The sequence below is a fragment of the Electrona antarctica genome (genome assembly GCF_951216825.1).
Source record: "Electrona antarctica genome assembly, chromosome: 9".
NCBI classification, from domain to species: Eukaryota; Metazoa; Chordata; class Actinopteri; order Myctophiformes; family Myctophidae; genus Electrona; species Electrona antarctica.
Genome location: NC_136790.1, coordinates 24,281,826 through 24,295,169, shown reverse-complemented (window position 1 = coordinate 24,295,169; position 13,344 = coordinate 24,281,826). Strand labels below are relative to the sequence as shown.

The 13,344-nt window shown below is 44.5% G+C and overlaps 1 protein-coding gene across 1 annotated transcript in view; it reads right to left on the bottom strand.

Annotated features, from left to right (window-relative positions):
• The window catches only part of wnt4 (wingless-type MMTV integration site family, member 4), a 23,512-nt gene extending 13,304 nt beyond the window's left edge, over positions 1-10,208 (bottom strand). Inside the window, exon 1 of the mRNA XM_079509374.1 lies at positions 9,527-10,208. Coding sequence (XP_079365500.1) covers positions 9,527-9,603 — 77 coding nt within the window. The 5' untranslated portion in view covers positions 9,604-10,208. The remainder of the gene's footprint in view (positions 1-9,526) is intronic.
• Positions 10,209-13,344: the final 3,136 nt, after the last annotated feature.

Genomic DNA, 13,344 nt, shown 5'->3' with positions numbered 1-13,344 from the left:
ATTTTATCTTGCTGTGATGAGAAAACAACTTAATGTAATGACGAGTTAATTTATTCTCAACACAACAAAGGAGAAATTGTCCCCTCCGCAATGCCATAGGCCTACTGTGTCGACCATATCAGTTTATCTTGCCATTCCTCTCTTTGTCTACGTTTGGAATGGAGCTGGCCTGGTCATGATTAATAATCATAGTCTCCAGGTGCACAGCAACAGTAACAGAGATTCCAGTGAATCTGCAAGAGTGATATATTTTTTTCTTTTTTTAAGCTTGTACAGTATACAATACAGATTCTTGCTTGACAGCTTGACGTATGAACATCAAGCTTTATTCGACATGTTCACAACATGCACACAGTATGACATTATACACACTGAAGGGTCCTCCTAATCATCATTGTGTGAACTGTGAAGCACAAATAAGGTACAGTCAAATTCATGATAATTTAACTCTGATGGACGGTGGACCTATTAGGGTCATTTTAGTGACACTCAGATTTTACGGCACCTCACACATTTGGAATTGGAACCATGACGACATCAAGTTTAGTCAAATGCTATAGAAATTGTGCATGCAAGACAGACTGGACAGAACATTGTGCAATACTGACATGACACTGTTGCTGATGCTGAATTTAGTTTAGGGGAGAGAGGACGAAAAGGAGAACAGAGACTGAGGCATGAACCTGCAATATCCCATGGAATCTAGTGCGGCCAGCCGGGCCAGGGTTTCGATTTGTAGGGGGACATTTTTAAAGCCCTATATACAGTAGGCCTATATATATCATTCTTTTCAAAAATGTCTATATTTATCAAATTATTTTATTTTTTAACATTTTGGACAAAATAGTGCCCTGATGTCTCACCAATCCTGCATGTTACCACAACGGATAGCGAAAATAACTACAGTGAGCTTGTAGATGTTTTATGTTTTAATGGCCAGGGTTAATGTGGTTAACACAAGTTTTGTTTTAAATTACGTTGTTAAATTGTGTCATTATCAAACATAAAAAAAGTCTAACTCAAGTATGACCACGACAAAGAGAAACATTCAACCAGGTGATGTTGTCAGTGCGTTAGTCGTATCATAAGATGATACCAACATTTTATCAGACATTTTAATTGCAGTAGTTCTCTAACCTTTTCATGCCATGGACCCCCAAATTACTATGCATTTGGCCACAGGCCCCTATCTTAAAAGATCTTGTGCCAGGGACGCATTGTAGCTTGTAGATTGGCTATATATAGCCGATGTAAAGGGTTAAAGTGATTTTGATGCTATATTAACTCACTTTGCCGGGGACCCCCTGGAATCCCCTCAGGGACCCCTGGGGGGGTCACCGGACTCCACTTTGAGAACCACAGGGTAAGGTAAAAGATTATAGTGGGTTAGCAGAGAGATAAAATGAGGAATTGATTAAAATAATGTATAAGAGCGGAAAGGTGCAGAGAAATGAGAGCGGAAAGGTGCAGAGAAATGAATGTGCAGCTGCAGTGCTGACCCAAACTCACTGGCAAACTGAACCTGTTGACCCTACTGTAAGCCTCTGACTCCGTTTATGGGTGCTGAAGCCCTCAGACTCCAAACCAACACAACCCACAGCGTTGTGTTACTTAATGTTAGCAGCCTGAAAGCTGGACTAAAGTACTTAACATGCAGGCAAAGTCTAATTTCTGGTCTAATTCCTAACTAAGATGAGAGAACATATTACTCCAGTTTTAGCTTCACTGCATTGGCTTCCGGTTGTTTTTAGGATTGATTTTAAAATTATTTTACTTGTTTATAAAGCTCTCAATGGTCTCGCACCTTCCTATACCTACATGACAGCCTGCCTAAATATGTCCCAAACCGCCCCCTCAGGTTTTCCACTGCTGGCCTGCTCGATGTGCCTAAAAAATGGCAACTAAAAAACACGGTGAAGCAGCTTTCTGCTTCTACGGGCCGACGGCGTGGAACAAACTCCCACTATACCTTCGACAGACAGCCTCTTAGACATTTTTAAAGCACAGCTCAAGACCTACTTCTACACTCTTCTTTTAAATTCCTTGTCATTCATGCCCTCACTGTATTGCATTACTGCTATTATTTTAATGTTTTATACGTTGCTTTCCTTTTCATTTTTTCTCCATTGCTCTGTAAAGCACTTTGAGCTGCATTTCATGTCATGAAAGGTGCTATAAAAATAAAGTTTTATTGTCTCCACAGGCCGAAGGCATGGGGAGAGAGTATGTTTTGCACTCCGTCCGTGTGTGTGTGTGTGTGTCCGTCCGTCCGTGTGTGTGTGTGTCCGTCCGTCCTTCCGTCCGTCTGTTACCAGCTAATCTCCGGCACCGTTAACCTGGTCGATGCCAAACTTTGCACACACACTCCCTGGATGCCAACGATGAACCTCTGCCCCGCATTTTCCAGAACGGCCTGTTATAGCGCCACCATGAGGCAGCTTTTCACATTTTTTACCTAAAACTGCACCGATCTGCGTGAAACGTTGCATGCACACTCCCTAGAGGCCAAGGACAAACCTTTGACCTACATTTTCCGCATCTGCCTTTTATAGCGCCACCAGGAGGCCGACTTTTGTAAAACACATTTTTTGATATTACTCCTCCAGATTCTGTCCAAAAATCTCACAAATCGTTACACAGTATCTCTATGGTCATGTGCTCAAGTCGGATCTGTACGATATTTCATATTCCATCCTAATTGGCTATAATTGGCTTTCACAGTTTGCAAGATTGCCCCGTTTTGAACAAAAGCCTCAAATCCTGAACGCAGCATGCAATTTACGTGAAATCTTTCACACATGTTCTTACTAGGCTGAGGAATATATCCCACCCTTTTCACATTGGCCTGTTATAGCGCCACCAACAGGTTGATTTTTGCAAAACACATTTTTGGAACAAAATGCCTCAAGTCATCCAATTGCCATCAAAGGCAAACATGTTTATATTACTATATTACATCTCACACAGTCCTATCCTCCTGGTGGAGACCTGTGCCCAGAAGGGCACTTTTTCTAGTTATTATTGTTATTATTAGTCTTCAACTCAGTGACACACTGACTTACGGTTTATGAATACAGTCAATAATGCACAGATGTATTTCTCAGTGTCATTCTCATTCATTTGCTTTAATTTGGCCATAATAATTCTTATCTAAAAGTATTGCTGTTTTATAGTGGATGTTGCATTTGAGAGAAAAACAAAAGCATTTCTCTGAGGTTAAAATTTGAAAAGAAATGCAGAGGGAAAACAAATCCCATTTACTGATCAGGTATAGGTCAACACATGTGTTTTTGATTGATTGATTGAAGAATTTATTAACAGTTTGCAGAATTACAGTACATTTCAAGCACAAACTCAATACAAAGGCTGTTAACTGTGAGTGGACGACCCAATTAAGCATTACACTTGTTTCCAATAGGGTCCACCATGTTCAAATCATCAAAAAATGTATGTATACAGTATATACTTTGGTGTTCCCCAGAGGTCAATACTTGGTCTGCTCCTTTGTTTCCCTCTACGCCAAATCTCTTGCCAAAGATAGCTGATGGATATTATTGTCAGCTTGTAAATCTTTTGGTTTCGCGGAATTTTCACCCCAGAATAGCGATGCTAGGTTTCATGTGGTTAATCTTGCCTTCCGGACGAACTAACGTAATAGGATGAAGAATTCCAATACCTGACAATGGATGAAAAAAAAAAAGAAGAAAACTCTGCCGACATTGTTGGCAGTATGACCCTGGGGCGGGGGCCATTGTGTAAGGGACTAGGTGGATCTAATAGAGAGCCATAATGCTTTAAATAGCCTCACTGTCATGTATTCAATTACACACATACAAAGTAAAAGGTAGGCAGGGACGGGGGAAGGTGGTGGGGGACAGAGTGATGCCTAATTCATACTCCGTTGCACGATGGCGTCGCATGCCGAAAATAGTCAACCTACAAGCTCACAACAAGGCGCCGTGGATGCGTCAACGCCATCCAACGTGGATTTGGCACGTTTGTGAGTTTTTAGGTCTGTTATTATGGGTGAGCGGCGATGCTGCCTTACGACGAAGTATATGACTTGGGCCTGAAAGGGAAAAAGGGAGCACTTGATGGAAAGACTGAAAGATATAGAGACGAGTGGATGCGAGGGTTAGAATCTGGAATTATTTCAGAAATTGACAAGCGGCTGTATAAGAGAGAAAGGGGATGTGATGGAGGGGTGAAAATGAAAGGAATCCAATGAATGTGTCCCTGCTTGGAGAGATGATGACTAAATGAGAATAATTATCACAATTATTGTGCAGTCAGAGGTTTTTGCTACTCTGGGAAGTGTGTGTGTGTTTGTGTGTGTGCGTGCGTGCGTGCGTGCGTGCGTGTGCAAGCATGTATGTATGTACATGTGTATGTGTGCGTGTGTGTGAGCGCATGTGAGAGAAAGAGGGTTGTGGTGTTGGCAGAGTGTGTTATTTTTAGGGGGAAATGAGCTCTAGTGGAGCCAGCAGCATATAAATATACCCAGACACACGCGTGGGCACACGCACACACACAAACACATATACACACACACACACACACATTTGGGAAAAGAGGCAATAAAAGCCGTGAAATTAACCTCCTGCCTGGTGTTAGAGTCGTGGCCCCAGAGCAGTATAGAAACCGTGGCGTGTGTGTGTGTGTGTGTGTGTGTGTGTGTGTGTGTGTGTGTGTGTGTGTGTGTGTGTGTGTGTGTGTGTGTGTGTGTGTGTGTGTGTGTGTGTGTGTGTGTGTGTGTGTGTGTGTGTGTGTGTGTGTGTGTGTGTGTGTGTGTGTGTGTGTGTGGGGCATGTTTGGTATAGGTCCAACACACTGTATACGTTCAAACTCATTCCACAACAGTAAAATCCTCAGTGTTGATTTGACCCAGAGAGTGTAATAATATACCCACTTGTTGTTGTTTTTTACCAGGGTAAGTCACATTTTCAAGTGGGCCCTGGGACATATTTCAGCAATACCAGCAGTGGTTCCCTATATGGAGACACAAAGGAGACTCTTTGTGTCTCCATAGGGAACCACTGCTGACGGTCATCAAAGTATTGGCTTGGGAATGCGACAAGAACAAAAAATATCCATGAATTTAAGTCTCCATGAGGTGAGTATTGAAAAGTATTGTTGTTGGGTGACCAATTATTTACAATCCTTGTGTTAGGGTTTCTTACGTGATGTATCTCTCTCTCTCTCTCTCTCTCTCTCTCTCTCTCTCTCTCTCTCTCTCTCTCTCTCAATGACTCCATCCATCCCAGTTGTCTCTCCATCCTGAACTGTGCTGGTTGATAAACCTGTCCCCAATGTTGCTGCCACTAAACCCCATACGTTGTTGGGGCTCAGGGCCCCAACAACGCCTGACAGTGTGTCACGGGTTCGAGTCCCGATCCCGACGACCTTTGCTGCGTGTCTTCCCCCCCATCACTCTCCCCCTTTCCTGTCAAACATTTATAATCTATCAATAAAGGGAAAAAGCCCCCAAAAATATCTTAAAAAAAAGTATAGCCATCAATATTATACCAATGTGAAAGTACTCATTATAAATGGCCCATTTCACTATTTTCTTCTTGAGCTATCTGCAAATAGGGTAGCTGAAGTATACAATAGTGCCTCAAGTGGTTCATGTATGTTTTGTAATAATAATCTAAATCTACAAACTCGCTTGTAACTAAAGCACAATATTTGCCACTGTGGAGTCTCAGTAAATGGAAACACTCGACAGTAAACAGTGTGGTACATTGACTTGTACTTCAGTAACAGTACCTGAGCAAATGCGCTTACTGGAAATATAACATGACACCACAGCAGGGATTTATTGTGTGTTGGTTCTTCCTTGAAATAAAAACGTCTGGGCTTCCGAGGCTAGTGTGTTGGTGATAGGTGTGTCGCCCATGAGCGTGCACATGTGTGTGAGGCGCCAGAGTGCAGTGCCATGCCAAGGTCTCGGCTGGCTCTGGTTACCCATCAGCTGCTATCTCTTTAGCACCTCGGCGCTATTAGCCCATGGCGTCTTGCTCTGAACTGAAGTCACTATAGCAATAAGAATGTCAATGAAATGCCTCAAAAGAAATGCAAATGGCATTGCTTGATTGCGTTTATGTTGGAGCATTCGCACGCACGCACGCACGCACGCACGCACGCACGCACGCACGCACGCACGCACGCATGCACGCACACACACACACACACACACACACACACACACACACACACACACACCACACACACACACACACACACACACACACACACACACACACACGGTGATGGAGTGGATGGTGGTTTTATAGGTCTATAGTAGTGGTTTTCAACCAGTGGTCCGGGGACCACGAGTCCCCGGACCACTGGGAAGATTCCAGGTGGGTACCCAGCTACATTGTGGACATTGTGGACAAAATCTTATCAAACAATAACAAAATTCTTTAGTTTTGGTTCTGAGAGGCAAAATCTCATCAAATGTGGTCTGCATGTGGCTCAAATACCGACAAAATAATGTGCCTTGATATGAAAAGGGTATATGTTATAATTTATATTATTCTGAAAGACAAAATTGGTCAAAGTATAGATGGGCCGGACACTGTACAGCACTGTGGCAGGTGATTTACAAAGGGAAGTAGCTTGTCAGTAGCTGCTTGTTCTTTGAAAACAGCATGGATGGTTCAAAATAACAGTTACTCAACATCTCAACATCTCAAAGGCGATGAGCCATCAACTTAAATAAAATGAGCATATTCTAGCCTATACTTTCCCCAGGGCTTATATAGTTCTAAATACATAAATCAACATGCCACAAAGCTGCAAGAATCAGGTCAGATGCACTGCTGTCTTCTGTCTGACTTTTTTTTTCTTTGAAGGATGCCAGATGTAATCCCTTTGCTTTAGAGGAGCTCAAATGAACAATTAGGCTACTGAATAAAGCATGATTTATATCCTTGTTGCGAGCAAGAGGAGCTCATCATGAGATGTAAGCTTGTAGGCTATATAGGCCTATACAAGCTTACATCTCTCTCTGGCCCTATCTGCTATTTTCGGTCACAAATGTCGCACATCTGTTTTAACTTGAAATGAGACTGCTTCACGAGGATTCATGTGCTATTCTGCCAGCCCAGCTGCGTATTTGTATTTTGAAATAATAGACCCATTCCTCCATAACTCATTACTGACTGTCTCCCTCGCTCATATATGCCCATAGCACAGCACTCCATGCATGAAAGCACGCACGCCGCGCGCACCATGCATGCAGCCAGCCAGTCGTGGAGCTGCTCGGGAAATGGAGCTGCAGGCACGCACACAATCACATGCAGGTGCACCACATGCATGCACTGACTGCGAGGAGAGGAGGAGCACGGGAGGAAGGCGCTGACACGATGGACACGTAAAAGCAATATCCGACCAGGCTGGAAAACATCATTTTACGCAGCGTGCTATTCCCCCCCCCCTCCTTTTTTTTTTTTTTTTTTTTTTAGCTTTTGTTTCCTTTCAGTTCAGTTCATAAAAGTATTCAAATCACACACATTATTAAATCACGTAAATTACCCGCTGGCTGACAGCATAGGTCGTTGGATTAATTGGACATCCCATTATTTTACAAAATATAAAAATAAGCATTCATCATAACCTCATTAACTATCACCATAAGCCGTCTCCTTATTTTCCTCTTATCCTTCTAATTAACCTACTTATGATGATGATGATGATTAGGCCTATTATTATTAGGCTATTATGTAAGGGATAATATCTGGCTGGGTGCACGGTCATTGTCGGGAGATAATTCACCAGGGCAGGGAGTCACCCAAATAAAATTGACCCAAAACAGACCATCAACAATATGTATAGGCTAGGGACTGAGACTGAGTTGTGTGTCTTCTGTAAATATGATTGACAATTAAAAATGTGACGTAGACGTGATGATTGTGATCGTTTGTTATAAGGCTAGACAAAAGTGCACGCTCACAGGGATAAGCCACACAGAGAGGAAGAAATAACAAGTAGGCTATAAAAACCTGCACGCCAGGGTCTCTGAAAAGTCTGAATGTTCTCGCCAAACTTGAAATACTGCGTGCCGTCATACGTCTTCCACTATTATGTTTGCCATATAGCCTAGGTAGGCTATATGTCAACATGTTTTTAGTAGGCCTTCAAAACGATTTATTGCATAAAACCATGCTCTTCTATATGTCTACCCCCCCCCCCCCCCCCCCCTCCTACCTGGAGAAGCGGCCAGCGGGCTAAGAAAGAGGAGCCACATGTTGAGAACTCCTGTAGACATTTATCCCAACCAAATAATCCCATTCAACAGACTATAGCAGCTAGCTATAGGCAACGTGCCCGCACATGTTGTGTCACCACGCCTTCTCGCTCCTCCTCGCAGAAACACCTGAGCCGTGCATGACACAGAGTTCACGATTATTATTTGGGCAAGCTTTAATTTGTCACTGATTCTGACGAATATCATATGACACACAAGTCCTTCAGGCCACCTGGAGTGCATGCACGGAGCAAATATGGTGATGTCGCAACTCGCAAGATGGAAAGTCATAGGTAATAGGCTTCCTGCTTGCATTGCATAATCGTATATGCCTACTGTTTTGCAGTTTATGTGAAAGTCGTGGGGGGCAATTTTCAATTACAATTTCGATCAATTGGGGGGGGGGGGGGGGGGGGGGGGTCGAAATGGACCCTCGGTCTGTATAGCTATAACTCTCAGTTGGAACCATATTTTTGGTTTTTACTCTCAGAGTTATGGGTCCTTGACATAACCACTTTAAGCTTAAAATGATTTCAAACTATAGAAGTGAAAATGGCAGCAGAATAAGTTAAATAACTAGGAATGTACAAACCCATACCTCCTCCCACTATAGCAGGCACGCACATGCGACCAACCCGACCGGCCCCTGAAAAGAGGTGGCTTTGCAGTAGCATATATACAACAATATCTATCTGGCCTTCTATTCTGGGCATGTGTTATAACCTGAACTGACACAATTCTGAATGGTCTCGTCCACTAATTGTTCTTTCAGGGCAAAACTCAACTCACCTCAACACCTCATTAACAAATAACAGCCTAATGATAAGCCTATGGTTCTCGACCTGCAGGTGAGACCAATTATCTGAACTAGAAAGACAATAAATAAATAAATAAATAAATAAATAAAAAGTATGTCTAGCCTCAGCACAGCGTGGCTAATTGAAGTCTGTGTGGAATGATGTGTGTTTGTATAAGTTATTACAACTTGTATACAAATACACAGTATAGGCTATAACTGAGGTGTATGCCTAATTGTTCCAGTGTAGCATGTATAAGAGGATGGGCATAATTAGGTGGGACCACTGAGCTGCGACCTGTTGCCGATACAGAAAGAGAGCGATGTTGAGGGATTCAGAGAAGATGAGGTCGGAGACTGGAGGAGGAAGGTCGTGTCTGTCTGACTGAAGTGAAGACAACAACACGTGGATCTATGGATGTAGGCGGCGGAGGAGAGAGCAGGGGAGTTAGTGAAGTGAACAGAGTGGGACTTACAACCAGTTACTGGCGTTGGCCGAGAAGAGCGCCAGGCAGAGCATCAGGAGGCACCGTAAAACATATTCCGCGGTCATGTCGAGTGCTGTACCGGGGAAGGAGAGGAGCGACAGCTCGGTGAGAGTTGACAGAAATAATCCTGGGGGTGAATGGAGTCGGCAGTCTCTCGCAGCGTCCCAGAGGCAACGTTAGGGGTCCAGAGCAGGGCAGCTTTTTTAATCCATCGTCACACATCCACCAAGCGAACATCCACCGGAGAGGTGGGCAGAGAGAAACGCGCAGCTTCACGGCTCGTCTCGTTCGTCCCCACCAGCCTCTCCACGCTCACAGTAGGAAGAGGGGGGGAAAGAAAGAGGGATGCTGCTAAAATAGGATCGAAACTGTCAGCCACGGTGGCGAACTTCAGTCAAACTGAATCGGGAACCTTCTTCCTCTTCTGCATATACTTCGTTTTCGCGTAACAGCACCGGGCGCACTTGGAGTGGCAATGAAATACATGAACTCGGATTTTATGTCTCTCCCTCAGGTGACGGCTCTGACGGGCTATCTGCTGCGGGAACGCCGCCCCGGTCCATTCAGGCTGTGTTTATGATTTGGGTCCGCCACGTCCGCTGACTCCGCTCCCACTGATACACACATTCGCGTAAATACGCACGGGGTCCACTCCACGCCACGGTGTCTCGGTGCGTTAGACTCCTGTCTGTATGACAGAGGACAGAGTGTGTGTGTGTGTGTATACTGAGTACTGACTGCTTGAGGGGCGGCGCGACGCTATTGAGAGGTACGGGAGTGAGATGGGAGTGAGTTTTTTGGGGATGAAGGCGGGTTCAGTGCGTCGGGAAGGTAGTCAGTCTACGTGCGCGCGCGCGCGTGTGTGTTTGTGTGTGTTTTAGAGGTCTCCCGGGAGGATGCAATAGCACGGCCATTCACTAATGCCCACTACCCCCCCCCCCCACCACCACCACCACCACCACCAAGACACACACACACACACACACACACACACACACACACACACGCTCTCTCTCTCTCTCTCTCTCTCTCTCTCTCTCTCTCTCTCTCTCTCTCTCTCTCTCTCTCTCTGCACACACTTCTTCTTGGCAGAACCTGCATGCTCCCCTGTCACACTCAACCAAATATTCTGCGGTCAACAGGCTATTTAAAGCTTGGCTGAAATGTCAGCATTTTAGGGCATAGCAAATCCTAATAATATGACAAAATGTCAGTGATGGCCTGCTGATTGATGAACATGTTACAGAGGTGTAATAGGATGAGGCAGGCAACATTGGAAATGGGAGTGATGTAATACCATGGAGAACAACTATAATGATATCTATTAACGTGACTCTCCTGATCAGGCCAGTAAAATGTTTTTGCACGGCGGTAAATGCCAATCTTGTTCATTTGTCCATTATCTGACCGACCGTGGCAATGAGAGCCGTATCAATTTACGGACAACGGACATCCTATAGCGTATAGTTCACAGAACACACTCCACCAGGAAACGGACATCCTATAGCTTATAGTTCACAGAACACACTCCACCCGGCACCCATGCAGCACAAGTAGGCCTATATCAGAGTACCCCCCCCCTCTCTCTCTCTCTCTTCCCCCCTCTCCCCTTCTCTCATCTCCATTCTCTCTTTCTGTGTGTATGAGAGAGAAAGATATATGTGCAGTATAAGAAAGTGTGTGTGCGTCTGTGTGTGTGTGTGTGTGTGTGTGTGTGTGTGTGTGTGTGTGTGTGTGTGTGTGTGTGTGTGTGTGTGTGTGTGTGTGTGTGTGACGTGTGTGACGTGTGACGTGTGTGCGAGCATGTGTGTGTGTGTGTGTGTGTGTGCGTGTGTGTGTGTGTGTGTGTGTGTGTGTGTGTGTGTGTGTGTGTGTGTGTGTGTGTGTGCGTGCATGAGTGTGCGTGTGCGTGCATGAGTGTGCATGCTGTGCGTGTGCGTGCACGTTGTCTAATCTTATTTCACTTATTGGGTTTTAGGGAGCTAAGAATACACTCCACAGAGGCGAGACACTGCAGCCGCGCCACCAGCTGTGTGCAATGTGGCTCCTGGCAGCCAGACACACACACACACACACACACACACACACACACACACACACACACACACACACACACACACACACACACACACACACACACACACACACACACACACACACACACACACACACACACACACACACACACACACACACACGTTACGTGATATAATGTGTCAGATAGAGATCTATTGAAAACAGAAATCTGAAATCAGGACACCAAAGCTTTTCTTCAATGAGAGCTTTTTTTCTTCAGATTAATCAGAAACAGAAACAGAAAACAATAATGTTATAAAGGGAAATACTGCATCATTCATCCTTGACTATGATTTTGTTATGCTTCCAAATCTGTGCTTTTTAAAAGGAGTTCTTTTGAGAGAAACTTTGGTATTACGCATGATGGGATGGCTGTCATGCACCATACAGGTTGTACTGCGTGCATGCGCGTCAAACAATCATCAGTGTGCAATAAAATGTAAAGATATTTCAAAATATATTATTTTTGTGAACGGAAATGGCAGCTTCCTTACTCGGATTTCAGGAGGTGTAGTTCCAGACTCTACATTCGCTACATTCGGAGATTGTGAATAGTTGTCTGGCTACACGAGACTCATAGGAGGCCTTTGCTATGTTTCATCAGTTTCAATTGAAACGGGCCTCCAGCCCCCCCCCCCCCCTCTCTCTCTCTTGCCCCGTCTCTCTCGTCACTCGCTGCCTTGCTCTCTCCCACACTGTTAAAGGACCACTTCACCACTTTTCAACCTATAGTATCTTCATATAATTGGTCCTCACTAATGTTTATGATAAAATAGCACAATTCTTTTCCTACTCAGTCTGTGTCTAATAGGAGGGCTGTGGGCAGTTCAGAAACCCGTCCACCAGTGACATCATCAATAGGGAATCCAAGCTATAATAGAAGATACAATATATAAAGGCTTTCTATTCTTGAGAAGTTGCAACGCGAAAATGGAAGCCATCGTATAGCCATTATATGCATATAGGCCTACAATGCAGCCATTTAAGCTATAAAGACAAACATATACATATATGGACATTCTACCTGCAAATATCACCCTACACGTTTGTTTGCAAACATTCTGAGCTGGTCTATTATGTTGTGTCTTCTCTGTCCACAGCTTTCATCATTTTACTAGTTACTGCCTGGCCAACAGAGGGGGGAAGTGAGTGAAGTTGCTATTAGATGAGCTGCAGGAAATCCTCGTTTCCTAGACTGCTCTTCCAATATCAGCCCAGAAACTCAGTGAACCCTGTCCTTCATCCCACCACGTACTGTCCTTCATCCCATCACACTGTCCAATATCCCACCACGTACTGTCCAATATCCCACCACACTGTCCAATATCCCACCACGTACTGTCCAATATCCCATCACACTGTCCAATATCCCACCACGTACTGTCCAATATCCCACCACGTACTGTCCAATATCCCACCACGTACTGTCCAATATCCCACCACGTACTGTACAATATCCCACCACATACTGTCCAATATCCCACCACGTACTGTCCAATATCCCACCACGTACTGTCCTTCATCCCATCACACTGTCCAATATCCCACCACGTACTGTCCAATATCCCACCACGTACTGTCCAATATCCCACCACGTACTGTCCAATATCCCACCACGTACTGTACAATATCCCACCACGTACTGTACAATATCCCACCACATACTGTCCAATATCCCACCACGTACTGTCCAATATCCCACCACGTACTGTCCTTCATCCCATCACACT